The 26,298-nt window shown below is 41.9% G+C and overlaps 1 protein-coding gene across 1 annotated transcript in view; it reads right to left on the bottom strand.

The window, feature by feature from the left end:
- The window catches only part of CDH13 (cadherin 13), a 1,001,392-nt gene that overhangs the window by 540,401 nt on the left and 434,693 nt on the right, over positions 1-26,298 (bottom strand). Inside the window, exon 4 of the mRNA XM_041770316.1 lies at positions 17,879-17,995. Within this exon, the coding sequence (XP_041626250.1) occupies positions 17,879-17,995 (117 nt within the window). The remainder of the gene's footprint in view (positions 1-17,878; positions 17,996-26,298) is intronic.

Raw genomic sequence — 26,298 nt, forward strand, 5'->3', positions numbered from 1 at the left:
CAATGCATACCAGCTACTGCAAACTGGCATGAGCTGCTCCAACATGCCTCGGCTCCACAAACTTGGTTGTCTGTAGGATTTCAAGAGGAACTTTGAAGAAACTAATATTGATGACAAGGATTTTAGACTTCAGTTACATTTGCTTTCTTTATTAGTCCTATTATTCCAAATGTTTGGTAGAACACATGAAAATTACCATAAACATTTTAACAGACAAAAAATAGGCCATGAGGCAGCTTCTACCTTATATGTGCCCAGTACATAATAGGTCTCCATTGACAATTTGTGCAATTGAGTTGAATCCTATCATATTCCTTCTGTCCTCACACATATAAAACTATAATTTTCTCATGGTGGTGATCCAACCCTGGACCAAGTGAATAAGTAATACTAACCACTTGAGTTAAATTTAGCACTTCCCCATGAAGTGTCATTGCCATCTCTTTCTCATTAAGAGCTCCCTTGAAGTTCCCAGTCAAATGAGGATAAACGTGTTTTTTTTTCTGCTTTGTTTAATAGAATAACCCCAGAGCATGGAGACAATCTCACCACCTTGGTTTTCATCTCTGAGGTCGTTAACATGATATATTATGAAGCTATAGGAAATTAGTTGCTGAATATTTCAATATGGAAAGGAAATAGTGTAATTCCATTGTTACCATAGAACCACAAATTCTTGGAGTAACCTGTCTCCATAGTAACAAGATAAGGACATATTCCTTAAATGTTTAACTATGATTCTATACTTCACACACATTCAAGTATAGTTGATTCTTATTATTTATAATTGAATTGAATTCATTTTCTGATACATTTGGGGTCCACTTTTCAACAGTAGTTTTCAATTACCTTAAGATTATGAGTGTAATAAGATTTTCTTTATGTCATTCTTATTAGAACAGGAATAGAACTACTTTTTGTATAAAAAGGAACTTAAAGGGGTCTTTAAAAATGAGTAAATATTTTCACATGAGCCAAATAGTGTCTTTGAGGATAATGTTAGGGGTATAAGGGTAAATCTATCTCTGCATCTCCAAAAGTGACACTCACACCATCATAAGTTCTAAGTACAAAGATATTAACTGTATCAGATATTTGTGACAATATAAAATAGTTACTCTGGTTTGAGAGGTTTTTATGTGTTAGAACCTCTTAACCCTCAGGAAAATCCCATGAGGCAGGTACTATTATCACCTCTGTTGTACATATATGGAAACTGAGGCATAGAGACATTGCATATCCTGACCAAAGTCATCTGGATAGTATGTGGCAGAGTGGGAATTCAAGCCATGTATTCCAGCTTGCTAGCCTATGATTTCACCCACTGCTCCGACTGCTCTGGTAGCTCTGCCTGCCAATCACAGAGGGTTTGGGGTCCACAGGGTGCTGTCCATGTTCTCTTAGCCCTGGTGCCTTGTCATCCGCTCTCTGGTTCCTGAAAAAATTATGACTCAAAGAGGAGCCAGGTTCCTGGTATTTCTATTAATTCCACTAAATTCATAGTTGCAGCTTATGTCATGGGTGGGTGTTGTCCCTGGAGCAAGAGAACCCAGATGAGTAAGGCAAGGTCTTAGCTCTCTACGACCTTCAAGAACAAGATGAGGAAGATACCATATGAACACATAAAGACCTCTAGGGTAGCAATTTCTTCCAGAAAAAAAATAAATAAAAGACCTGCAAAGCAGCATGTCAAAAAGGGCCCTGAATTGTGTGTTTATTTTCATTTGCTGGACTCTGTGGACATGGCCCTCAGTGTCTGTTGAACAATTAAACCAGTGTGAGAATGATGACCACGTTGTTGCTGCTAATAATGACAACCTCACCTGTGACATGCCAGAAATGCTCTCAGCATCGGGCTTTGTTCAAAGCCTCCCATCTTCAAAATTGCATATCCTCTCTGAGTGATTGTCTCCTTTTCATTAAGCTTGGCAGAGTCATAGCTCTTGGTTTTCAAACAATCAATATCAAACCAGATACTGTTGCTGCCCAAGACTGGCGACTGGGGCCGACGGGGCAGTCAGTGCCACTCAGGCTCTGAGTTTGTCAGGGAACAAGGCGGCATTGTGGCTCATGGCACCCCGACAAACAGCTCATCGCTGTAATTAAAGCAGGATTGGACGTCCTACTGTTTTGTGCTTCATCTCCCTTCATGTGGACAAATAAATTGGAGGAGCAGCATATGGATGGGGACCAAAAATTGAATATAATATCCCCATGCTTATATCAGCAAGGGCAAGGATGAGCACATCCGCAGTGTCTCCATTTGCAACTGGACCATCTGCACTAGAAACTCATGATGCCAAAGCGGGTAGAATCACGTTTCTGCCGCCGCCGTCTGGCTGTGCACGCTCCTCCATCTCCACTGACCATCGGGTAGCACCGGGCGAGCAGGCTCGGTAGCTGCTCTTTATCAGAGAGCAGGTCATTTCTACCAATGTTTTGCATAAGAGGATGCTGTTCTTAAAACAGACACCTGGCTGGGTGGAAGCTTCAGCTCTCTGAAGCTGGAATCCCTACCCCAGCTAATGAACTCATTCTGACAGCTGGGATCTTATGTGATTTTTCAGGGAAATTTAGCCCTGAGCAGGGGAAAAAAAAATAGACAAATAGCTGGGTGAGAGTCTCTCTTTTTTTCCTTCATTTTTTTCCTTTGACAGGACCTGGGCACAGTATAAATGACACAACATCTGCGGCAAATAGATTATTTATTCAGTCAAAAAATTATGGTGCATCGATGATGTTCCAGGCCCTCAATGTACAATTGTGAACAGACCAGATCTCATGGTGCTTATATTTGAATTTATTGCTGAATATGTGTTCTCATATCTTCAACTATAACAAAGAAACTGGCAGGTGGGTAGATTGGATAACTGATTTAAAAAACAAATTATTTTAGCATTCTTCCTAGACAATGCTAAATTGAGCTAGTATCTCTTATTGGTCCAGTAGCATATTGATTAAGCAGTACACTTATGTGGTAACGTTCACTCTTTGGAAAGGTGTCCACTATGGGAACAGGTTACCTGCAATGTGCACATACATATGAGCCTATTCCTCCTGGAGAAAGCTTTACAAGCACTCAACACCTTGTGGGCAGGTTTTGGCCAGGAAGTGAGAGGAAGAAAGGAGGGGTACATTGATAGAGCATTTGCTATGGGGCCAGCGTCATCAACTAGATGGTTTCATTTTGTCTTTCCCCAAATGTGAATGGTAGGTGTTACTAACCTTGTCTCATAGAAAAAACAACTCAAATGGTTTCAGGTGACCTGTCCAAAGGTCAAAGAGATGATCACCAGCAGGACAGAAACCACATCTGAGTCTGTCTCATCCCATTTTTCTGAGCTGATAGCACAGGATAGGGATATGCCCAGAGAATGATTTCCCAGCCCACTGCAACTGGAAAGCAGCAAATTCTAAGAACCAGCTAATCTTATTAGAAGGAAGCAGAGGGATAGTGAGGAGGGGCAGTGCCGAGAGTGCCTGGAGGTGGGGAAAAGATCAGGAAAGCTAAAAAAGCACAGACACACAAAGATACACGGCAAAATGAAGCCACTTAACATAGGGAGCATAAGAACCCTTCACATGCCCCCAGTTTCGGAAGGTTTAACACAATTCCATTTGATAGTCATAATAATAAAAGCCACCTTTCCCTTAATAAATGGGTATATTAACTTCAGTTTACTTTAAGACAGGGAATCACTGTGTGAAGCATTACAGAAATATTGGCATCCAAATGAATCTTGTTTTCAAAAACATTTTTTGCTTAGTTACCTATAATATTGACCTACAAGGAACCATTCTGTCCATAGAACTCAATACAAGAAGCGTCCCCCACAAAGTATACAAAATGTACTTTTTACATAACATGTTACATAATATAAATTATATGTATATAAATATATTCTCATATATTACATTTAAATTTCTCAAACTTTCCCCAAACATCTTTCTCCTACCAAATTCATCGTTTTACCCAATTAACAGTAAATGATATTTAAAAACTGATAAAAAAAAAGGAAAAATTATTTTTCTTAACCCCAAACTTAAAAGCATATGTTCTGCATATAAAAGAATATATAGGTGCCTGTAGGTAGAGGTCGAGGTGAGTCCTTGACTGTTAATCCAGTGTGAGGAGACTGCTAGAATTGAGCTTTTTTGACCACTTTTCCACTTACTCATTCAATGCATACTTATTGAGAGCCTAGTCTGTGTCAGGCACATGCTGGATGTTGAGGATGAAATGGGAACACTACAGGCAATCAAAGAATGCAGAAATTATGCTCTCCAAAATAGCCTGTGTAGGTTATGCAAATCACTGTCCTCAAACAAAACAGGGCTTACACAGGTGGAATCTTGCAGTGATATATTCTCACTTCCTGGAGTTTTTACCCAGCTCTTTCCTGTCCAAAGGCTGGGTTGGTCCTGTAATGTGCTCTCACCTTGGGAGGGCACATGAGGCTACCAGCTGAACTCTTTACTTATTAAGTGAGGTATTTGGGCCATCTCTAGCATTCCTTCCAACTCTAATAGTCTAATATCTCTCTGAATTGAGAGAGGGAGAAAATTGAAATACCAATAAATATACACATAACCAAAGAGCAGCAAGAGCTTCAAAGTGTGTTCTCCTGACTTAGGAAGGGGGCTAGGGAACACTTGAGACACTCAGTGGTTCATCAGGGATGACAAATGAAGATGGATGTGCAAATTGTCTGTTCAGCAATTGTACATAACTGGGTCAGAACTCTTGGTCATTTACTGTGTAGCAAATCTTCCTGAATCTGGGAAAAATGTGTTGTTAAGGGTCTTTGGTACCACAAGCCTTGGGTCATTTCATTCCCAGGAGGCAAAAAGAGGGGAAAAAAACAAAAATCATGAAGTATTCTCAGGTCATTTTTTATTATGATCCATGTCTTAAGAATTCTTGCATGATGGCTACTTAGCAATATTTCTAAGAAAAGGCAGAAGGTGGGCTTTCAGTGTCCTAATTAAGAAAAAAAGGTTGTGATTAGATAACACCACTGTCAGTCATCAGGAAGAGGTGAGAAATCTTAGTACAAAAATAGTAGTAACCAAGTTGTGTCCGTAGAGGTTGCCCATAGATGAACTTATTATTATTATTATTATTATTATTATTACTATTATTATTACTATTATTATTATTGCCAGTCCTACCTAAGGAAAGGCAGCTCAAATGTATGAAGCAATTCACCCTAGCAGAGGGTTGAGAAATCACTGTGGATAATGTCTGTATTTTTTAATGACATCTTGATTAGCAAATTTTTTTTAAAAAAGAGTTTGTTAGAAAATCCTTTGACTTTGTGTCTGTTTCTCAGGGTCCTAAACTTTTAGTTCTTTGGCTTATAAAATAACTTATTACATTAAATTAAAACGTGTTGAAGAAAATTAAATCTCCCTGACTTTGGCAAGTATTCCCATAATACCAGATTAGAGAGAGCTGTTTCATCCTCAGGATCTTGGGAGTGGGAGGAAGAAAGACCTGCTGTGGAGGGTGTATCCTTTGAATGGACACCAGAAGCCTAGATATGGCCTCATCTCGTGAGGATCAACGCAGATGGGAAACCAGTGCAGTGACCTCCTCTAGTTCTTGATAGTGAAGGCACCAGGTTCCAGTGTGATCCAAACACACAGAATGGGCCCCTGTTATGGCTGATTTTAATGGCTGTCACTACTGAGTCAGAAATAAACTGGATATATTTTTCTTTAGAAATAAATAAATAAATATGCCACCCGCCCTACTCCCAATAATTCATTGTAGAGTCAGAATAATGGGTTTAAATTTTAGCTTCTATATAACCCACTCTGGCAACTGTTTGTTAGAATCTACTAAAACTGACCCAAAAATCCCATGGTTAGGTATATACTCAACAGTAATGTGTATATATGTTCACTTAAAGGCATGTATGAGAATGGTATTGTAGGACTATTCGTAATGGCCCCAAACTGGAAATGATCCAAATTCCTCTCAAGAGTAGAAAGGATAGAGTGCGGTATATTTAGAAAATGTGATACTACACATCTGTGATTCTACAAATGTGCCTAACAACAAAGATGGATCTCGCAAGTGTAAAGCTGAGCAAAAAAATTTAAAAAGCCAACACAAAATACATGCCGTATGATTCTATTTATATTATGTACCAAATGGTGACACTCTCTCGTGGTGATAGAGGGGAGGGTTGGTTACACTGGGGGGATGTGGAGTTAGTGCCTGGAAGGTGACATGAAGGGGCCTCTGGCGGCTGGTCCTGTTCCATTCTGTGCTCTGAGTGCTGACTTCATGGGTGTATTCTGTCTATAGAGAAAATAATGGTGCTGGACACTTATGATTTTGCACTTTTGTGTCTATATATTATACTTCAATAAAGAGTTTTAAAAATCCTAGCTTTACTGCTCTGAGGCCTCAGAGAAGTCCACCAATCACTCAGTTTCCTCCTCTGTAAAGGTCACAGAAACACTTCCTTTGCATGGAATTAGTGGAGTATGCAAAGCACTGAGAACAATGCACTTTTGGTAGTAGGGGATTCTTAGAGTTGGAGAGAGGGCAGCTCAAATGAGGCTGTTTCTAATGATGGGAAGGAGAATGTCAGTGAGAATGATGGGGAACCATAGGTGGATTCGGAAGGCTTCTGGTGTATTCCTTACCTTCCGAAGCCTTCATGGAATATACATATCCAATGGGCTGTGTTTTTAATCCTCAGCAGGGCTGAGGATATATAGCCCCAGATGATATTGCTGCACAGCATAATGAGAGCAAAGATGTTCTAGACCCGGGGAGAATGGGCATAGGTACAGAGGAGAAGCTGGTGGTGCCAGATGGAAGCAGACCTGAAGTGGACATAGGCAGAGAATGCTCACATGTGTGATGGGATGGATGAGGCCCCAGGAACCTGTGCTTTCACTGGTTTATGTGTAACTTTAGAGAATGAGAAGCACTGCCCTAGAGCCAACAGTGGTTATCTCAAGTACAGGGTGGTCGCGGGTGTAGAACTTGGGGAGATTTTTGTTATAGTGTTATTGTAAATTTTTTTTTATTATTTATTTATGATAGTCATACAGAGAGAGAGAGAGAGAGGCAGAGACACAGGCAGAGGGAGAAGCAGGCTCCATGCACCGGGAGCCCGACGTGGGATTCGATCCCGGGTCTCCAGGATCGCGCCCTGGGCCAAAGGCAGGCGCCAAACCGCTGCGCCACCCAGGGATCCCGTGTTATTGTAAAATATGTATTTTTCTTTATTAAAGTTTTTATCATGAACACCTATTATTCTAATAATAAGGAAAAAATTATGGAAAAAAAAAAGACAGATTTATTCCATGGCATGTTAGGAATGATTTCCAGATGCAAATAACAAAATAAAAGCACCACTTGTGAGGAATTTCAAGTTGTCAAATAAACGAACTAAAAATTGAGCAACACAGAGCCTGTGAATTGTGTATACTAATGCATCGCCAAACATCAGCATTCAAAGAAGAAATTACTAAGAAGAAATGTATTTAGAATGAATTCAGGGCTAGAAGGCCAACAGTGAACACAGCTGTTATGCATTTCTGAGCTGGCAGTAAAACAGATTTCAAATCCACAGCCAGGAATGACTAAACTAAAATCGGTAGACATGGATCAGGGAGGATTCGTGTTCACACCTGGGAACACATGCGAAGAGGCGCCTGAAAGTCTGGTGCCCGCAAGCCTTGCTGGTGCAAAATGAATCCACTCCCTAGAAGACCCTGCTCTGCATCCAGCCTGTCCCTCCACCTCCGTCTAACACGCAGGTAGATCTGTCTCCTCTGGGAGCGCTTCCCTCCTGCTTCACAGAAGGGCCGCAGAGCAGCCTCAGGAAAGAGTGAACTCGAGAGAGAGGAGGAGGAAATAATACCCTTAGTTTCATGAAAGGTCTACTGACTCACAGCTAAACCCTCCGTCAGGTGACTTCGCCAGCATCCTATGGAGGTATGATGCTCCCAGCTAAGAGGGGGGGTCCTTCCTTTACCTCCCTCCCTCCCCATCAAACACTCAGTCACCAAGGTGGCCCAGCCCTTGACTGGGTGTCTTGTCTCCTGTCTCCCGCCACTTCTGGCCTGGCTGCCACTGTGCGGCCCACCTGGGTTGCTGTCACAGCCTCCATCAGGGCCTCCCTGCTTCTGGTTTTCTCAGCCAGGTGTGATTCCCCTGCAACCAGACTGATCTTCCTCAAATACAAATATGGCCATGCCATTCCTCGATTTATAGCTGACACCTACAGAGTAAATGGTGAGTCATGTGTAGGTTCTTCAACTTCTAGTCCCTGATTCTTTCTCTAATTTTATTTGAGGGGTTCTCCTTGCATTACATCCACATTCAATATGCTTGGCTCTCCAGACACACGATGCCCTCTCGGCTCTAGATGTTGGATCACACTCTTCCCACTGCCTAGAGAATTCTTACCATCCCCAATTGGCCTTGCCTACTGGTAGGTAGCCATTTGTGAGTTCTCTTGGGTATTAACTTTCTCTGTCTTCTCAGGTTCTTCACACTCCCACAGCTCCCGATCACAGTCTAATCTGCCTGTTTCTAGGTCTGTGTCTACCCCAGGTGCATGTTCCTTGAGTGGGAATCCATGGGCAACAGTCAATGCAGTGCCTTGCCCATAGTAGTTGCTCAATAAATATCTCTGAGTGAATGAATGCGGCCCAATTTTTCCACCTGGAAAGAATATTTGCCTGCCCCAAAGGCTTAAGCTGGGGCTATTCTTCATCTCCTGATCCCAAATATCCAATGTGTCTCCAGTGAAACACCTACAGACAGGACCATTTAAACTTGCAACAAAGGGTGTTTGTGTCCACGATCTTACCGAGGCAGGCTCAGCCCCACATTGAAGCCTCTTCCCTATAACCCCACTTGGAAGCCAAGGCTAGTTCTCAGCTAGAAAAGGAAAGACAGGTGAGTTCTTTGTTCATTCCTCCTTCTTTTCAGAAAACTGTTCATGGGCCTGTTCCTGTCTCCATCCAGCTCTGCCTCAGTCTTCTTCAAAGCTGGGACTGGAAGTCTAACCACAAAAGGGCCAATACATTCCCTACAGCACCTTGGGTCTTGCTCCTTCACAGTCCTTATCGACTGAGTCAGCTGTGGCCTTGTCACTTAGAAAAACGAGTGGCTATATCTCTTAATTACACCAAAGTTAGCCTTTTCTGCTTTCACTTTTGTTCCTTGTGGCTCCTTTGAACAGGGTTGTCAGTAGACATACGAACAAAAAAATGTGTTCTCTGAAGCCAGATAGTGGCTCTCCTTGCCGGGTGAAGAAAGAAGTTTTCTGCTTGTCAACACGTGGTCTATTTGTTAAACTAAGACATGACCCCAGCCTTGACTCTGCACAAACATGCACGTCAAATAACTGCTTGTGAAGTTAACTTAATTTCTCCGCACTTCACAGAAAATTTTATCTTTCCCTTCCTTATTTTCCAGGTAGAACCAGGACAATTATCACAGAATTTGTCAGCCTCAGGAGACTGACTCGGGATTTTTGTACAAAAGAGGTGAGGTGTGGCAGAGCTGAAAGAGCATGGTTTCAAGGTCTGCATCCTCTTTGCACTAGCCATGTGGCTTTTGACAAGGCACCTAATGGGATGCAAGGAGCACAATTATCCAAAATGACCGTTGGAGCTCACCTTGAACAAGAAACCAGCTGACATCAGGGGTGAACAGGTAGATGGGTAAGCCACTTCTCCAAGCAGGAGATTCCACTCAAGCATAGATCCCCATGGGGCCAGTGCATTCCCTGAAACATCCAGTATCACAATCCATAGGTCCCAAGGTCAGTGGTAAGCTGAAGCTAGCTCCTACTTCCTTGTGAAAGTCAATTGTTAAATATTCAAGAAGTTTACAAGTCGGTAGCTTGAAATTGGTCACAGTGGGAATACTTACACCAAAGAAAGTGGCAAACATTACTAATTAGGGCTTCCTTCACCCCCAAGAGCCTGTTAACCAGCATATCACTGCCCAAGGCATCTGGCTTTGAGCATCTGGGATCTTAGACAATTTCTATAAATCTGGGTACCTGTGCTCAGGCTGCCAGATACCCCAAGAATTTGATTATCTGTCCACTGACAAGATTGTAGACAAGCTGGCCTAAGAAGGGAGAACCACAGCAGCCGAGGGCTCTTCTGGCAAACTGAGACAATGTGCAGTGCTCTGCCCAGGCCCTGGCAAAGCTCTCTGTGGGATGATGTATTCTCATCTTTGGCTGACCCCTGGCTTCTATGGGTTCTCTTTCTTCAATAAAGCCTATTCCTTACCTCATGCCATGTGTTGCTGTTTTGAAATCCATCCAGACCTCTGGTGCATGGCAGGTGGTAATGCAGAAAGAGCTCAGCTTATCGACAACTCAGTTTATAAATGTCTTGCATCATGCTCTAACCTCAGTTCCTCAGTGCTACAATGGGGATATAATACTGGTTTCTTGAGAGTATGTGTGAGCATCAAATGATAATTCATGTGAGCATGCTATGCAAACACCAGAGACCCATAGGAACTCCATATTCACGCATGTTAGCATGCCGGGGTCATTGATTGGCACTCAAGGTTTCAGTATTAGACTTGCCACTCTTTTAACTGAGTGACTTTGGACTAGATGCTTAATCTCTCTGATTTCAGTTTCCCCATCTGAGAAATGGGTATAGTACTTAGTGGGATTGTTGTAAGAACTAAACAGGACAGAGGAGATAGCTATGTTTGGCTTAGATCCTGACATTCATTAGATGCTGAAGATTCTAGTTGAACTAAAAAATTCCTTAACTCTCCTGGCTCTGGGGTGCTAATTCAAGCTGAAATGCTGGATCCCTTAATGTTCACGACTAATTAAATATAAATTCAGTCCAAGGCCAAATGTACATAACAATAAAGCCCTGGGAATCTTTCAAATTGAGAACTGAAAGGGTGATAAACTCAGAGCTAAAAATATTGCTTCCTCCATAGGCTCAGATGCCTTTATTTGCTGAGTATATATCATGGAGGGCATTTTTGCATATATATGTATTTGGCAAACAACCAAAACAACTCAATTATGTTTTATCATTAATTAAACTTTGCAGAAAGAGGGCAACACTTGCTAATAGTGAATATATGCTTTTATTAGGCTTAGTCAAAATAAGTTAAAATTAACTGTTCAATTGTGAATAAAGTTAAAGTTTTGAGGGTTTTTTTTATTTAAGTGGATTTAAAATATTTATGTATGAGCAAATATGGAAATACAGGCACTCTCTTTTTCTTCTCTCTCTCTCTTTCTCCTCACCCCATCACATCCCACTCAGAATCCACTAACATCAAATCTACCACAATCTGCTAAAGATACTTATTTGACCTGACATAATGGTTGACTGCCAACCAATTTATCTGATAGCCTCAATGCCATTGTGGAAAATTAAAATTTGCTAGAAATACCCAGACCAATCATATAATGGTCTATTAATTCCATTCTAACAACAAACCAGGCTGTGATCACTTTAATCAGTAACCAGTGGATGCCTTATCCAACTAGCCATAGACCTAACCAGAAATCAAGTCAAAGAATATTTGAGTTTCTACTGTGTGTTAGGCAGTGCACTGTATCACTACACTTGATGAATTATAGTTAATGGAAAGACAAGAAAAATACAAAAGAAACTATATTGCTGCTCCAAATGTATTACACGTGAGCAAAGAGGTAGAAACAATGTGTAAAGGAGATCAAAGGAAAATTCCAAGGAGGAGACTATATCAAAAATAGGCTTTAGCCCAGCACTGACCAATAGAAATATAATGCGAGCCATAAAAATAATTTAGAATTTTCTAAAAATGTAAAAAAAAAAAAATTCTGGTAGCCACATAATAAAGGAAGTAAAAAATATGATATTAATTTTAATCATGCCAATATATCCAATATGTTTTTATCTCAACATGACGAACATAAGGATTATTAGAGATATTTCTGATTCTTTGTATATGTGTACATTTTTGAAATCTTGTGTTTATATTACACTGACATATCGACTTAGATATTACATTTCTGTGAAAAGTATTTGACCTGTACTGAGATTAAAATTTAGGGCAGCCCGGGTGGCTCAGTGGTTTAGCGCCACCTTCAGGGTGTGATCCTGGAGACCCAGGATTGAGTCCCACCTCGGGCTCCCTGCATGGAGCCTGCTTCTCCCTCTGCCTGTGTCTGTGCCTCTCTCTCTCTCTCTCTCTCTGTGTCTCTCACGAATAAATAAAATAAAATAAAATAAATTTAAGTTGAAAAGGTAAATTTCACAAGACAAGTTGTTCCAATAACTGAATCAAACAATAGTTTTTAAGGTTAAACTAACATTAGTTAAAATAGATAAAATTTAAAAATCCAGTTCTTCAATTGCACTAGCCATACTTCAAGTGTTGCATGGCCACACGTGATTAGAGGCTACCATCCTGGGCAGTATGGAATGAACTTTCTGCAAGGATGTAAAAGTTCTACTAGACAGTGAAGCATTGAATACATGCACCTCCTGTGGAGTGAGGATGGGTGTATCCCAGGGAGAGGAAAGAGTTCAAAGTCATAGAAATAGGAAAGGCATACATATGAGGGGGGGAATGGTGTTGCTGAATGTAGAAATAAACTCTGCTGTTCATCTCAACAAGAATTTTTGAGTATTGAGCTTCTGGATATCTTAGATCTCTTACATTCAAATTTCTCTTCTATACACTAGACAGTTCTAAGTTGTAGTGACTGAGTAAAATAGCTAGTTGTTTTTAAAAGGAGAAATTAAACAGCTGTAAATTTCTGAGAAGAGGCATGTAGTCAGACTTGAATAAAAAACATGAAGCAGTGGATTTTAAAAGGGGGTGAGGGCTGATGGCAATTACATTGAATGTGTCGGAACATGGGATAGGGCTAAGTCTATGTTTCAGTAGGAGGGTAAAATGGAGCAGTACTAGGGATCCAGTTCTAGTCTTCTGGCCCAGTTTCTGAGGACACAGCCTGGCACTCATGAGTTCTCAAAGTGATACAAATGACTAATAAATGGACTAAAACAGATTCAATTCTGAAATACCAGATTCCTTGGTGTCTGTTTGCGTAGGTGGGCATAAATTGGAGGTACAGAGTACTTGGATGTGGGAAGATCCCTAATAAAGCATATGCTCAGAACTCTAAGAAATTTTTAAGAACTGCAGTAAATTATCCTCATGTATGACTTGCATTCATGACACAATCAAAGCAGAGTCCTGGTTGAGTGGTTTTCATGATTCGGTCTAATGATCTATGTTGATTCCCTTTACGAAAAGCACATGGTCCAATTACATATTTCTTCCATCCTGGGTTAAAGATGTCCTTCTAAAGGCCCATTCTGCCAATTTATAGGGGATATAAAAAAAGGATTTTCAGTAAAATGTACTTTCATTGGTTTTGATGAAAAGGGTTTGTGATGAAAGTAGAATCTCTAATAAGCATTTCATAAATGACTTGTCTTTCAAACTTAATATAAAACAGAATAAAATACGTCTCCCAAAGACCTCCTTGCTGCCTCACAGATTTAAAGTCCCCTGCTCTCAATCAATCAGGCCCAAGAACTCAAAAATCTCTAAAGATGCAATCAAATATTTATCAGTGAAAGTTGGTAAAACTAAGAAATTATTTATGGCCCAAATTTTGAAATAGTCACACTTTGAAGGGGAGGGAAAGACTACATGTTGGGAACTACATATTTCTCTTTAGGGCACCTGCTCCCAGATCCTCACTGCCGTCTAGAATTCAGAAATGGGAAGGAAATCACAGGTTTGAGGCAGTGTGTTCACAACTGGGTATTTAACCCGTTTTTCAGAAACATTGAGAAAGATGATGGAAAAGCAGCCCCCAAATTCTAGTAATTTAGCCACTTACCAACTAATTATTTGGCAGATAAATAAAGTATGCATCAGCCAAAACTCTAACTCCTAGAGCTGCCCACATGGCCTTTCTGTCAATGTGCAATTCTACATGGCACAGCCTCAACAGAGAAAAATCCCCCCTAGAGAGTGGATTCACCACAGCACTCTGCTTTTGATGCCTTCACCCTGTAGTATATGAGTTTCTTTTCTTTAAAGGGATTCAGATTGTGATAAAATATGACTGGGGAAAAAAAAAGAAAAGAAAGAATACTTAGTCTCCATCCATTCCCTTGAAGTTCAAGGCAAATAAAAAAAAAATATTTTGTGTGCCAAGATGTCAATTCTTATGTGCTTTATGATAATTTTTGTATTTAATTAAGCTTATTTTTTTCCCAACACTGTATCATGACAATTCCAAACAGAGAAAAATTTGAAAGAAGTTTTTGATGATCAGTCTTATGCCCACCACCTAGATTCGGCTGTTAACATTTTACTATACTTGTGTTATCATGTATCTATCCACTTATCCATCCCTGTATCCATCCTATTTTTGTGTGCACTTCAAATAATTAAATTTAATGCTGTTTTAAAGAGAGCAATTGTTAGCGAAGACATTTCATTCCATGTAGAAGAATTCTCAAATTGTACTTAGCACTGAGCATACTAGTTAGGAACACAGACTCTGAAATCTCAAAGAGCAGGCATGGAGCTCATCTCTGCTACAAAAACTAACTATGAGACTCCAGCTAGGGGACTTTATCCCTCTGAGTCCCATTACTCTCAGGTAGCACATTGGAAGATGATCCTCATGGGGTGGCTTTTATGAGAATTTAACAGAATAGATGAAAGGTGCTTATACTTTATAATACTGAACAAAAATGCATTTGTGATTATTTTATCTATTCTTCTGTAATCCCTGTGAGATTAAGGACCCTGTCTATTGCCTTTTGTCATTAACTCCAAACCCTAACATAGTGCCTTACAAATAGCAGGCACTGAATATGTGCTTATTGATATGAATTTGGTTGAATCTCAGATATTTTCCTGCCTGGGAAGCAGCTAGTACTTATTAATGGAGAGAAGCAAGTATAGTCACCTTCAAAGGAAGGAGATAGGAAAGTTAGTTCAGAAAATGAGACGGGAGCAGAAGAGGAGACAGGGAAAACCAGGCCGGCAAAGCAAAAGTATTTATATTCAGGGGTGGAACAGAATCCATGAGTACTCTGTCCCCTTCCTTGGACTTCACCTTTTCTGGGTACACCAGCAGACTTCCAGCTGTCTCCCCCAGGCCTTAGAGGGCCCTTATGCTGATGCTCAGAACACAGGGAAGGCTGGATGTGCTGGATAGTTTATACCTTTGGGAAAGACCCTCAACCAAAGATGGATGGAGTTGGCATATAAATACCCCAGCTCCCTCCCTTGTGGAGTGTGCTTTAGACCATTCCCTAGCAATTCTCCTCAGGATTACAATGCAGTCGCCAACAGTCAAATATTTATAAAATTAGAGCTACCTGACTCAGAGAATTTGGGTGGCTAGGTGGGATATGTTTTCCTTCTTCCTACCTCCCCAGTACTCTCTGAAGCCACCCATATACTCTCTCACAGTTCAACAGAGCATCACCTGTTAGCTATGAGTGGAGTTGATGGAGGTAAAGCATAAGATATAAAAAAAAGTATGAGATGAATGGATAAAACCAAGCAGGCAAAAAGAGGAGAATAGTCCCTTTGAAGGCATAAAAAACATGGACAAACATAGTTTTTGCATGGCAGTGCAGTTATTCATAACCAGGTGGTGCTGATGCTCCTGGTCCATAGGACTGGTTTAGGCCAGTGGTTCTCAACCTTGGCTGCACATTAGAATTACCTGGGGATATATATATGATGATTGGTCCTCACTCCTTGACCAACTGAATTGATCTTGGAAGGTAGAGCCTGACATTTGTATTTTAACTGCCCCCGGGGCAACTCTGTTGTACAGTAAGAGTTGAGAACACCAGGCTTACATAAAGGTGTAAAAAGCAAGGATGCAACTTGTGTCTCTGAAACTATTAGTGGCAGAGCCTTGCAGACTTGAGGAATTTGGCCCTTGGTGAGTGTCACCCTTGGCTTCAGGGCCACCACAGTGGTTAGGGCTATCCAAAGAGCAGGGCTCATCAACCCTACTACTGTCCACTTGGAACAGCTCTGCTTCCTTTTGCATCATGTCCTGCACTCCTGGCAAGATTTTGCTTAAAGAAAGGAGTCTTTGGCACAGTAGGAATTTAAAATCACAAATATGGTGGCTACCAAGATATTGGATTATTGATGCTTCTAATTTCCAACAGAAATAGGTTTCTAATAGTCCAAGTTACCCTCACTTCTAGTCAAGGTCACCCTAAAACACTCCTCTTGGCAGATCTTTTTGTGTCCACTCCTCCTGACCACTCTGCTCCCACAAATCATTCCTAATGATGCAGCCGGCGGTGGGGGGTGGGGGTCTTTCAGCATGCACATGCGCACACACACGCGCCCACGCACACACCTGGGTGAACTTCCAGTGGCTTCTTGGTGTATAAACAATGAAATCCCCACTTTCTTTGTCTCTGGAGCCCCTATGACAGGCCAGCTTCTCTGACTTCGGCTCTTACCACTCTCTTCTTTGCTCACCTCATTGTACCCATCCAGACATTTTGCTCCTCAGATATATCTCCTTCTTTTCCCCTTCCAGATGTTTGCATATGCAGTGCCCTCTGCTAAGAATGCACCTTCCGAAGATCTTCCCATGGCTATCCTTTTCTCATTGTTCCAGTCTCCAGTCAAACACCAGGATCTCTGACCAACCTTCCCAACCATATACGTGAACACTTCTGTCCTTCTACTCCTTGGTCTCACCATTTACTATCTTTCTGATCTTCACAGAGTTTTTTATCCTTTGCAACTTCTTGTTTGTTTGTTTATTTACTCACCAAAATATCTGTCTCCCCACTATAGTATGAGCTCTGTCACAACAAGGGCTTCTGTGCTTTTCACACCAATATTCATCCAGTCCCAATCTTGGAGTCTGGCATATAATAGATGCCCCTTATTTACGTAATGAGTGAATAAATAATCCAATAGCACCAGCCATTAAGGTCATTCATTGAACTAATCACCATTGTTCCAATTTTGTGATGACCAAAAAGTACTAACTGGTTTTAATTTGATTCTCCACATTGACTTTCTATGGGGAGAGAATGTGTTGACCAGGCAACATCAGTATTTCTGCCCATTTAACAACAAATATTTCTTCTTAGAAAAATTATTGCCCTGACTCATGCAACAAGGTTTTCTGGATATGGTTAGTATGATTTAATTCTTTTGATTAGTTTTTAGAGAGCTGACCCCGTGGCTCTCCTGGACTTATACCTTTGAGAACTAGGAACCTGGATGGTGCAGTCATTTGAGTGTCTGACTCTTGGTTTTTGGCTCAGGTCATGATCTAGGGGTTGTGAAATTGAGCCCCACATTGGACTCCGAGTCCCACACAGAGTCTGTTTAAGACTCTCTCCTCCTCTCCCTCTACCCCTCCCTGACTCTCTCTTGAATAAATAAATAAATCTTTAAAAAGATTTAAAAAAAAAAGGAAAAGAAAACTAGGATCTAAATAAAAAGGCTATGTGTCATCACACTACTATGCCAGTATAGTGTAGTAGAGTATCTGGCTGGTTTCCTAGACATCATTTTAAAAGCATTGAATTTACTTCTTAATCAATGACATCTTCCAGACACAATGTTAGCATTGTTGTCTGCCATGTAGCTCTCCAAAGCATGCCATTCAAAGGTGTTATTATAGTTTTTTGTAAATTCTTTGTTTGTTGCTTGATGGCTTTTTGTCATTCTTTTATTGGCAAAACCATCTGGCTTCTTATCATAGAGGAATAGAGGCCAATTTCAGGTGGCCACCAAGACAGTCACAGTCAGCTTGCCTTGTGTATGCTCTCCTCTTAATAAAAACATGCCTTTGTTATGTCATTTGTCTTTTGTCTGACTTACCTTGCCAACGTCTCTTGGGAAAGGTTGTCTCTGATTCTCTGGAATTAGAATGGGAGATACCACAATGGACCTCTTTTGTCTTGGGACAGGAGAAGTTCTTGCAAATTTAAATATATCCTAAAAGAGAGAGAGAGAGAGAGAGAAAAAAAACTCAATTGACTAAAATCCCCCACAGAAAATGTATCAGTCTGCTCTGAGATATGGTTCCTTTGTTGTGAAAGCATACAGCTGTTTGGACATTGTTAATTTTATTCTATCAAACCTCATTAGCAAGTACATCGTTAGAATCATACTAAAGCTGACATTGTGATTCACAATGACTATCATTAAGCTCCTTAATCCCATCTTCTGAATCATTCTATTCACAATGTCAGTCTTGATTTATACATCCTTCCGGTACTTGTGTATTCCCCTTCTTAATCTGCCAAGCAAGGAGATTACTCACCTGGTCACTAACCTATAGAACCCGATGGATATAAAAGTGATTCTCCTCATGGCCAACTGCAAGGTCCTGACACTCACAAATGAAAAGGGATGAAGGGGCAGTCACAAAGTTCCAAACCACATTGGGCATTATGGAGAGTCCTAGTCAATGTTTTTTCAAGGACTATTTGTTATTATTAGTAGGCCAACTGTTGGAATGCACTACCTACTCAGTATATATGTCTTAAACTTCAATTATTGGAACAACATTGTCAAGATTTCTGCCCTATTTGTAATTTACATATTCAATGACATAAATGTGTGAAAAGAGGAAATTACTGTATCATAATTTAAATGAAGTACCAGTATTGCTTTCCATAAAAAGTAGGAAAACATGAAAATAAGCATACTGGAAACCAAATGATGGCATTCAATTTGAGCTGGAAGCTCAGGGGAAAAATAAGCTCCTCTTTTTATTTTATACATATATATATATTTAAGATTTATTGATTTATTTGAGAGAGGTGGGGGAGGGGTTGAGAGTCTCAAGCAGACTCCATGTTGAGTGCAGAGCCTGATGTGGGGCTCAATCTCACCATCCTGAGATCAGGATCTGAATTGAAACCAAGAGTCTGATGCTTAACCAACTGCATGACCCTGGCACCCCTAAGCTCTTCTTTTTTTTATTTTTAAAAGATTTTATTTATTCATTCACAAGAGACAGAAAGAGAGAGGCAGAGACACAGGCAGAGGGAGAAGCAGGCTCCATGCAGGGAGCCCAACGTGGGACTCGTCCCGGGTCTCCAGGACCACACCCTGGGCTAAAGGTGATGCTAAACCACTGAGCCACCCGGGCTGCCCTAAGCTCTTTTTACAAAAAAAAAAAAAAAAAAAATTTGTTTGAGAAAGAGAAAGAGTGAGAGAGTGCACAAGTGGGAAGGTAGAGGGAAAAGGACAGAGAATCCCAAGCAGACTCCATGTTGAGCACGGAGCCCCACACAGAGCTCCACCTCATGACCCTGAGGTCATGACCTGAACCAAAACCAAGAGTCAGAAGATTTATTTATTTATTTATTTATTTATTTATTTATTTATTTGAGAGAGAGTGTGTGGATAAGTGGGGGAGGGAGGGTCAGAGGGAGAAAGAGACTCCCCGCTGAGCAGGGAGCCAGATGTAGGGCTTGATCCCAGGACCCTAAGATCATGACCTGAGCCTAACACAGACACTTAAGTGACTGAGCCACCCAGGCATCCCTCAGCTCTTCTTTCTAAAATGGGAGCTAAGAAAGGGTTAGTGGGGGATTAAAGGGTTGTTAGTACCAAGCTGAGACTTTCACCTGGATCTGATCAAAGGACTGAAAGAGAAATTAAAGTGGAGTATCTTTCTCAGTATATAAACCAATCTCAGTCAATGTTACTTACTAATTGAATTTATGTTATGTATCATCGAACGTCAATATCTCAAACTTTGGACAACAGGTTCTTACCAAAATCATTTGGCAAGTGATATTAAAAACCATCATAGATCCATGTCCCACAAAAGTATGTGTGCATACATATGCATGCATGTATATGTGTGCATATGTATGTATAGTTTTAAAGGAATATCTATATATGAAAAGTCAAACAGAAAGCAAGATTAACTAAGGCTAGGAAAGCTTCTATAATTTTTCCCTAGATTTTGGTGGGAGTGTAATCTGATGGTCCTCTTGTGGAAAGCAATCAGGCAACATTTATTAATCAGGAATCTTACATATCCCTTCACTTGGTATTATCATTCTTAGGAATACATTCAAATGCTAAATTTGAAAGAGAATAAAACCGTATCAAGAATGTGTTCAGTGAGACGCTATTCATAAAGGGTAAAAATGGCAAAAAACCTCAATGTTCAACTGCAAGACAAAGTTGAATTTGGGTTCGTCAGCTGGAGACACTCTGAGACAGTCACTCTGAGACAGACAGCCATGTCCTAACCACTACCACCACATTTGACTGCTTCCACAAGCACCACCACAGAAGACTCTAATAATAATTTCTTATGTGCACATTGGGCAATGTGTTGGGCACATCACATGTGTCCATTCTAATACTTGCAAATAACTTCTCAGGTAAATCTTGTCCCTCCTTAAATAATGAGGAATATCAAGTTCAGCAAGGCCATGTGACTTACTCAATTCACCCAGCTAGTAGAGAGAATACATAGGATAAAATGTGTAGGGAAACACAGAACACCATATTGGGCACTTCCTATCTTATATAAACTATAGTAAGCATAGAAGAATAACATTTAAACATCTCAGTGCATGAGTGTAAATAAAGACTGTCTGGTTTCTGGGAAGGCAAAATAATTATTATTCAAGTAATGACAGAAAACTAGAGTGTTGTATATGTAATGGAGGAAACTTCTGGGGATTTACCCCAAAGATACAGATGCAGTGAAACGCCAGACACCTGCACCCCAATGTTTATAGCATCAATGTCCACAATAGCCAAACTGTGGAAGGAGCCTCGGTGTCCATCGAAAGATGAATGGATAAAGAAGATGTGGTCTATGTATACAATGGAATATTCCTCAGCCATTAGAAACGACAAATACCCACCATTTGCTTCAACGTGGATGGAACTGAAGGGTATGATGCTGAGTGAATTAAGTCAGTCGGAAAAGGATAAACATTATATGGTCTTATTCATTTGGGGAATGTAAAAATTAGTGAAAGGAAATAAAGGGAAAGGGGAGAAAATGAGTGATAATATCAGTGAGGGTGACAAAACATGAGAGACACCTAACTCTGGGAAATGAACAAGGGGTAGTGGAAGGGGAGGTGGGTGGGGGGTTGGGGTGACTGGGTGATGAGCACTGAGGGGGGCACTTGGCGGGATGAGCACTGGGTGTTATGCTATATGTTGGCAAATTGAACTCCAATAAAAAAAAAATTAAAAACAACAACAACAACAATAGCAACACCCATCCACCCATCCAACCAACACCAACAAAATAACCCAGCCCAACCCGGCAAAAAGCAGCACAGAGAAAGAGAGAATGGAACAGACAATGATAAGACCAGATTTTAGTCATAAAACATTGATGTATAATATCTGCAAAGATTTTGTTGGTTTGCAAGGGAATGGCAAAAGAATAAAAAATATGTAAAATATGTACAACATATGAATCTCATTTATGATAAAAGAAATCTTGAGTCTCAGATGAGAGAATGTCTCAGAAAAACACTCTGAAAACATTTAAAGCTCTATGCAAATATGAGGTTTAGTGATTTGGCTCTGCGACATGGCAAAGGTAGGCTTCAGTGCATTATGACAACATGTGTTAATGTATCTAAAGTAAAGAAAAAGCATACTGTGTTGTCAGTAATAAACTTTCCATTGTTTGTAATAAAGGGCTTATCTATGCTTCTAGGTCCAGATGGGTGATATTTTTGTTCTTATGGGTACCCAGGGGTCAGGCTCCCAAATCCCCATTCCTACATCTGGTGTCCTCCCCCCTCACCAGTGAGCCATGCCTGCAGTGACTAGTCTATGTCCCCAACTCCCACAGTATCCAAGAAGCTTAGCAGCAAGCACAGTTGTGTCAGTTCTTGGGGCTAACGTGCCTGAGAAAAGAAGCAGGAAGGGACACCTGGGTGGCTCAGTAGTTGAGCCTCTGCTTTTGGCTCAGGATGTGATCCCAGGGTCCTGAGGGCTCCCCATAGGGAGTCTGCTTCTCCCTCTGCCTATGTCTCTGCCTCTCTCATGAATGAATAAAATCTTTAAAAAGAAAAGAAAAGAAGCAGGAAGCTCTGAGTCTGAGAATGGCAAACAGCACATAGAAGGGAGCAGAGTAAAGGGTGGGAATGACTGATTTTAGAGATGCTTCCATGTGCATCTGAGCCCTCCCTGGTGAGCATGGTAAAGAGTTACTGAGGCTGGGACATCCTGTGTCTCCCAACTTTTTACCTTACAATGGCAGGGACCTCAATAAATACTTGTCTGTCGCTGTATTTTTATGTCAGTGGCTCTGCTCTTTGTCTCTGATTTATGTGTATAACTATGTGCTTGTTGATAAATGTCTACCTCTGTACCTGCTTCTGTGTCTAACTTTGATCAAGTCTGTGCTAAATGGTTTGTGTGCTCCAAAGCCAAATGTTTCTGTGTGACTTGGACCATGTAGGAGACATAGCATCTGATTTGACTGACAATCGTACACCTTGCACATATCTAGACAGGTGTGTTGTGTCACCGTGTTTATGCCTAACTGTGTGTGCTTGTATCTGCCAATCCATTATGTGAAGCCTCTGAATGCACCAGGCTGTGGTTGTAACCTCAAGAAAACAGAAACTGAGAGGATTAAAAGAATGTGACCAACCTAAGAGTTGTTTATAGAAGGAGAAGAGACAGAATGTGGGAAAGAATGGCGCATCAGGCTAAAGGAGAGGCTGTTGGAGGATTTCCTGACTTCTGAGATTGCCATTACCAACATAGTGGGTAAAGAGAAAAACAACAACAAAAAACCAAAGCAGCAGTTCTGGCATAGGTGCTGCATGCTGTAGACTGTAGGCTCATAGGGCATCCAACAGAGATTTCTAGAGGGCATATAAAGAGTATTCAGGAGGGAGAGATGAATGAGGGAGAGAGATAATCACAATCATCCACGTACAAGGGTAGCTGGATGTAAAGATAAAGCTGACACCTCCCAGATTACGTCGAGAGGGAAAAGGGGGAGGCTCAATCGTCCAATAGGTTTCTAAAAGGCCAGTAAAAGCCACAGAAAGGTTAGGTGGTAAAAAGAGGAAGACCAGAAGGATGAAGAGATGAGAATGTCAAGAAGGAAGGGGTGCATGGCCATATCACACAATGCAGACATCCCCTCCAAAAAGCCAAATACCACAAGGAGGCTGTTGGGCTTGACAATGACGAGGTATTGATTTTAGAAAGAGCAGCTTAACAGTGTGTTAGGGTGAGGTATCAGAGGAATCAACGAGAAGTGAGGGCTTTGGTGCAGAAGGAAAGAGGGAGACTGGGAAGAAGTTTGTCAGTTAAAGGGCAGGCCAGAAAGTGTGCTGGGTACTAGGAGGAAAGGGCTAGTGGAAGGGAGACACGGCATGGGGTGAGCGCGGGGGGGCAACTGATGCTGGTGCATGCCTACAGAGGTGGGAAGGGAGTGGATCAGCAACGGGCCCCCCAAGAAAGGAGGATGGAAACCGCTTTCCTTGAGGACAGAAAGAGGTTGAAGGGGAATTTCTCATCTGTAAAGGAGGATAATCTGCCCGTGAGGTTGGTTATCAGAGTGAAATGAGAAATTGTGCATGGAAGTGCTCTGTGCTCTCCAAAGAACAGCACAAAAGTGAAGGATGGGTCTTATTAATACCAGGACAGAGATGTGAGGAAATGAAGACAAGCCACTCAGTCCCTTTTACGAGTGAGTAATTCAGCTGTTGGTGGCCTAAAGCCAGATCTTAACACAGACACACACAGACACACACAGACCTCTAGATCTCCAGATTCAGTAGACACATGCATAGTAACATCAAAATCCTCATCAAACACAAATACTCAGGTACACATGCATGTGTACACACACACACACACACTCATGAATAGATATACATGTAATGGGCACACATGACAAGCCTAAACCCAAGGACACATATGACACACACAGCACACCTTCCTGCTGCTTCTGACTGAGATGGCTCTCGGCCACAGCCGTGCACACACAGGTGCGTGCCTCCCATGGGACCCTTCCTATGGCCCTGCGGTTGCTGGATGATGAGCCCCAGCATCTCTGAACCTGGAACAGCAGGAGACCTACAGCAGCCTCATCCAATCTTGCTTAAGTGAAAGGGGCAAAAATGTGTCCCTGGGGAACCTCACTCACGCAGGACTTTATTAAAGGAGAATTGTCCCCCTTCCATGAAGTTCTCTCATGTCCCACAGGCTCATTGGAACCTCTGTCTTTCTGTTGTAGGGTGCTTGGGTTTACAATCCCATTTGCTTCCTTCTCTGCTTCTCAGCCTTGGAGAAATCATCAGTGTGTTAGAAGCAAGTTTCACACACCTTGAGGGTGTCCCATCACACGGTAAAAAGAGCATGCTGGAAACAAGGAGGAGACCCCATAACTATGGACAGGGCTGGGGATGGGGGCCATGAAGGAAGGAGGAGGAAAGAAATGAAGAATGTGAAAAGGGGAGGGAAACTGGATTCATATTGATTCATATTCATTCATTCATTCATTTCTTCAACTACTACCCGTGGAGCCCTTCCCCTCTGCCAGGAGTAATTCTAAACATCTGGAAGACTACCGTGCACAAGAGACACACCTCTGCCCGCGTATTGCTCACATTCTAGAGTGGGGAGAGAGACATAAACAGAACAGTGGCCCGGAGCACAAATGAGCATGGGGGACTGAATGTGCGCAGGGTGGATAGATGCTGAGATTTTAGCCAGGGAGGCCAGGGGAAGGACCTACTAGGAGGGTGGCAATGAAGGATGAAGGAGGAAAGAGCCTTGTTATGCACACAGAGGAGGGACCACCAGGCAACAGGAGCAAGTCTGGAATGTCTGAGCTGTGGGGAGGGAGCCTGCTTGGCCAGAGCACCAGGAGGAGACCAACCCGGGGTCTGGGAAAGGGAATCTAGATGCTGGCCGGCCAGCAGGTAGCCCCCAGAGAGGACTCTGGCTTTGACTTTGCACAAGATGTGAGTCTTAGGGGGTCCGGGTTTAAGCTAAGAAGTGACAGGAGCCCACTTAAAATTAAAAAGACAAACAAGCGGGCTGCTGTGTGAAGAGACTTACAGAGGGAAAGTGGGGACACTCATTTGTTGCATTTCTTCCTTTTCCCCTCCCTGCCTTCACCGGGCACAGCGGTCCCTCCGAAAATGCAAGTATGAATATTTGATTTGGAGGAGGGAGAGTTGAGGTCCTCTGCCCTCTTACTTCCCACAGTGTTTTTTGTTGTTGTTGTTGTTGTTTCTTTTTTTTTTGTTTTGTTTTTTCTTTTTTTCTTTTCCCCCACAGCGTTTTAAAAGTGTTTTCGAGATAGATTTTAAGTGCCAAAAAAAAAAAAAAAAAAAGATTTTAAGTGCCATCAAATTCACCCGTTTTTAAGTGTGCAATACAGTGATTATCAGGCAATTTACAGAGTTGAGCAATCATCACCATAATGTAATGTTAGAACATTTGCATCATCATCCTGAAGGAGACCTGCTGCCCACATGCAGCCACTCCCCTATTCCAAGCTCCGGCCACAGGCTACCACGAATCCACTTTCTGGTCTGTACATGTTTGTCTTCTCCCAACTTTACAGAAAAGGGAACCATGGTATGCTTCCACAGCGTTTTCATGGACCAGCCTCTGTGGTGTGAGGACTGTGAAGGAGAAAGGAATGTAGCCAACACCCGGTGACTGGTAAGGGGCTGGTCCCTGGCCTCCAGGTGGGACCACATGCAGCAGGCATCCGGCGTCCGGAGTCCCCACTGTCCCGCGACAGCTGAGACCCCTGTGGCTCTCATTGCCCCACAGGTGAAGATGCCAGGACCCCTTCCCGATGAGCCTCCTACACACAGGTGTCCCATGGAAAGGTTTGTTCCCATAGAAACCCACTTATGACACCCATCAAGGCAAGGTGCCCGGGGTAGACGCTGCAAGGGCAAGGTGTTCCAGAAGTGAAGGAGAACAGAAAGGTTTTGGTCCAGATGGCACTCCATCACTGGGACCACACTCCAGGCTCTGGTTCTCACGGCCCCTCCCCCCACAGCCAGCTGAGGCCACCCCAAGAAGGCAGTGAGATTTGAGAGGAATAACTCTGTTCCCTTCACACCGAACCCATGGCCAGAAGGTAGCTAGGACCTGTCCTGCCACCTGTCAGAGGATCTTCATGAGCAAATACTCACAGGGCCAGAAGTGACCAGAGAACTCACGCCTGCCTTCTCCACACTCAGGTCCTGTATTCATAGCAGGTAACACATGAGAGGAAAAAATAGTTCTAACTTGATAAAGAAGCT

The sequence above is a fragment of the Vulpes lagopus genome, chromosome 10, assembly GCF_018345385.1.
Source record: "Vulpes lagopus strain Blue_001 chromosome 10, ASM1834538v1, whole genome shotgun sequence".
NCBI classification, from domain to species: Eukaryota; Metazoa; Chordata; class Mammalia; order Carnivora; family Canidae; genus Vulpes; species Vulpes lagopus.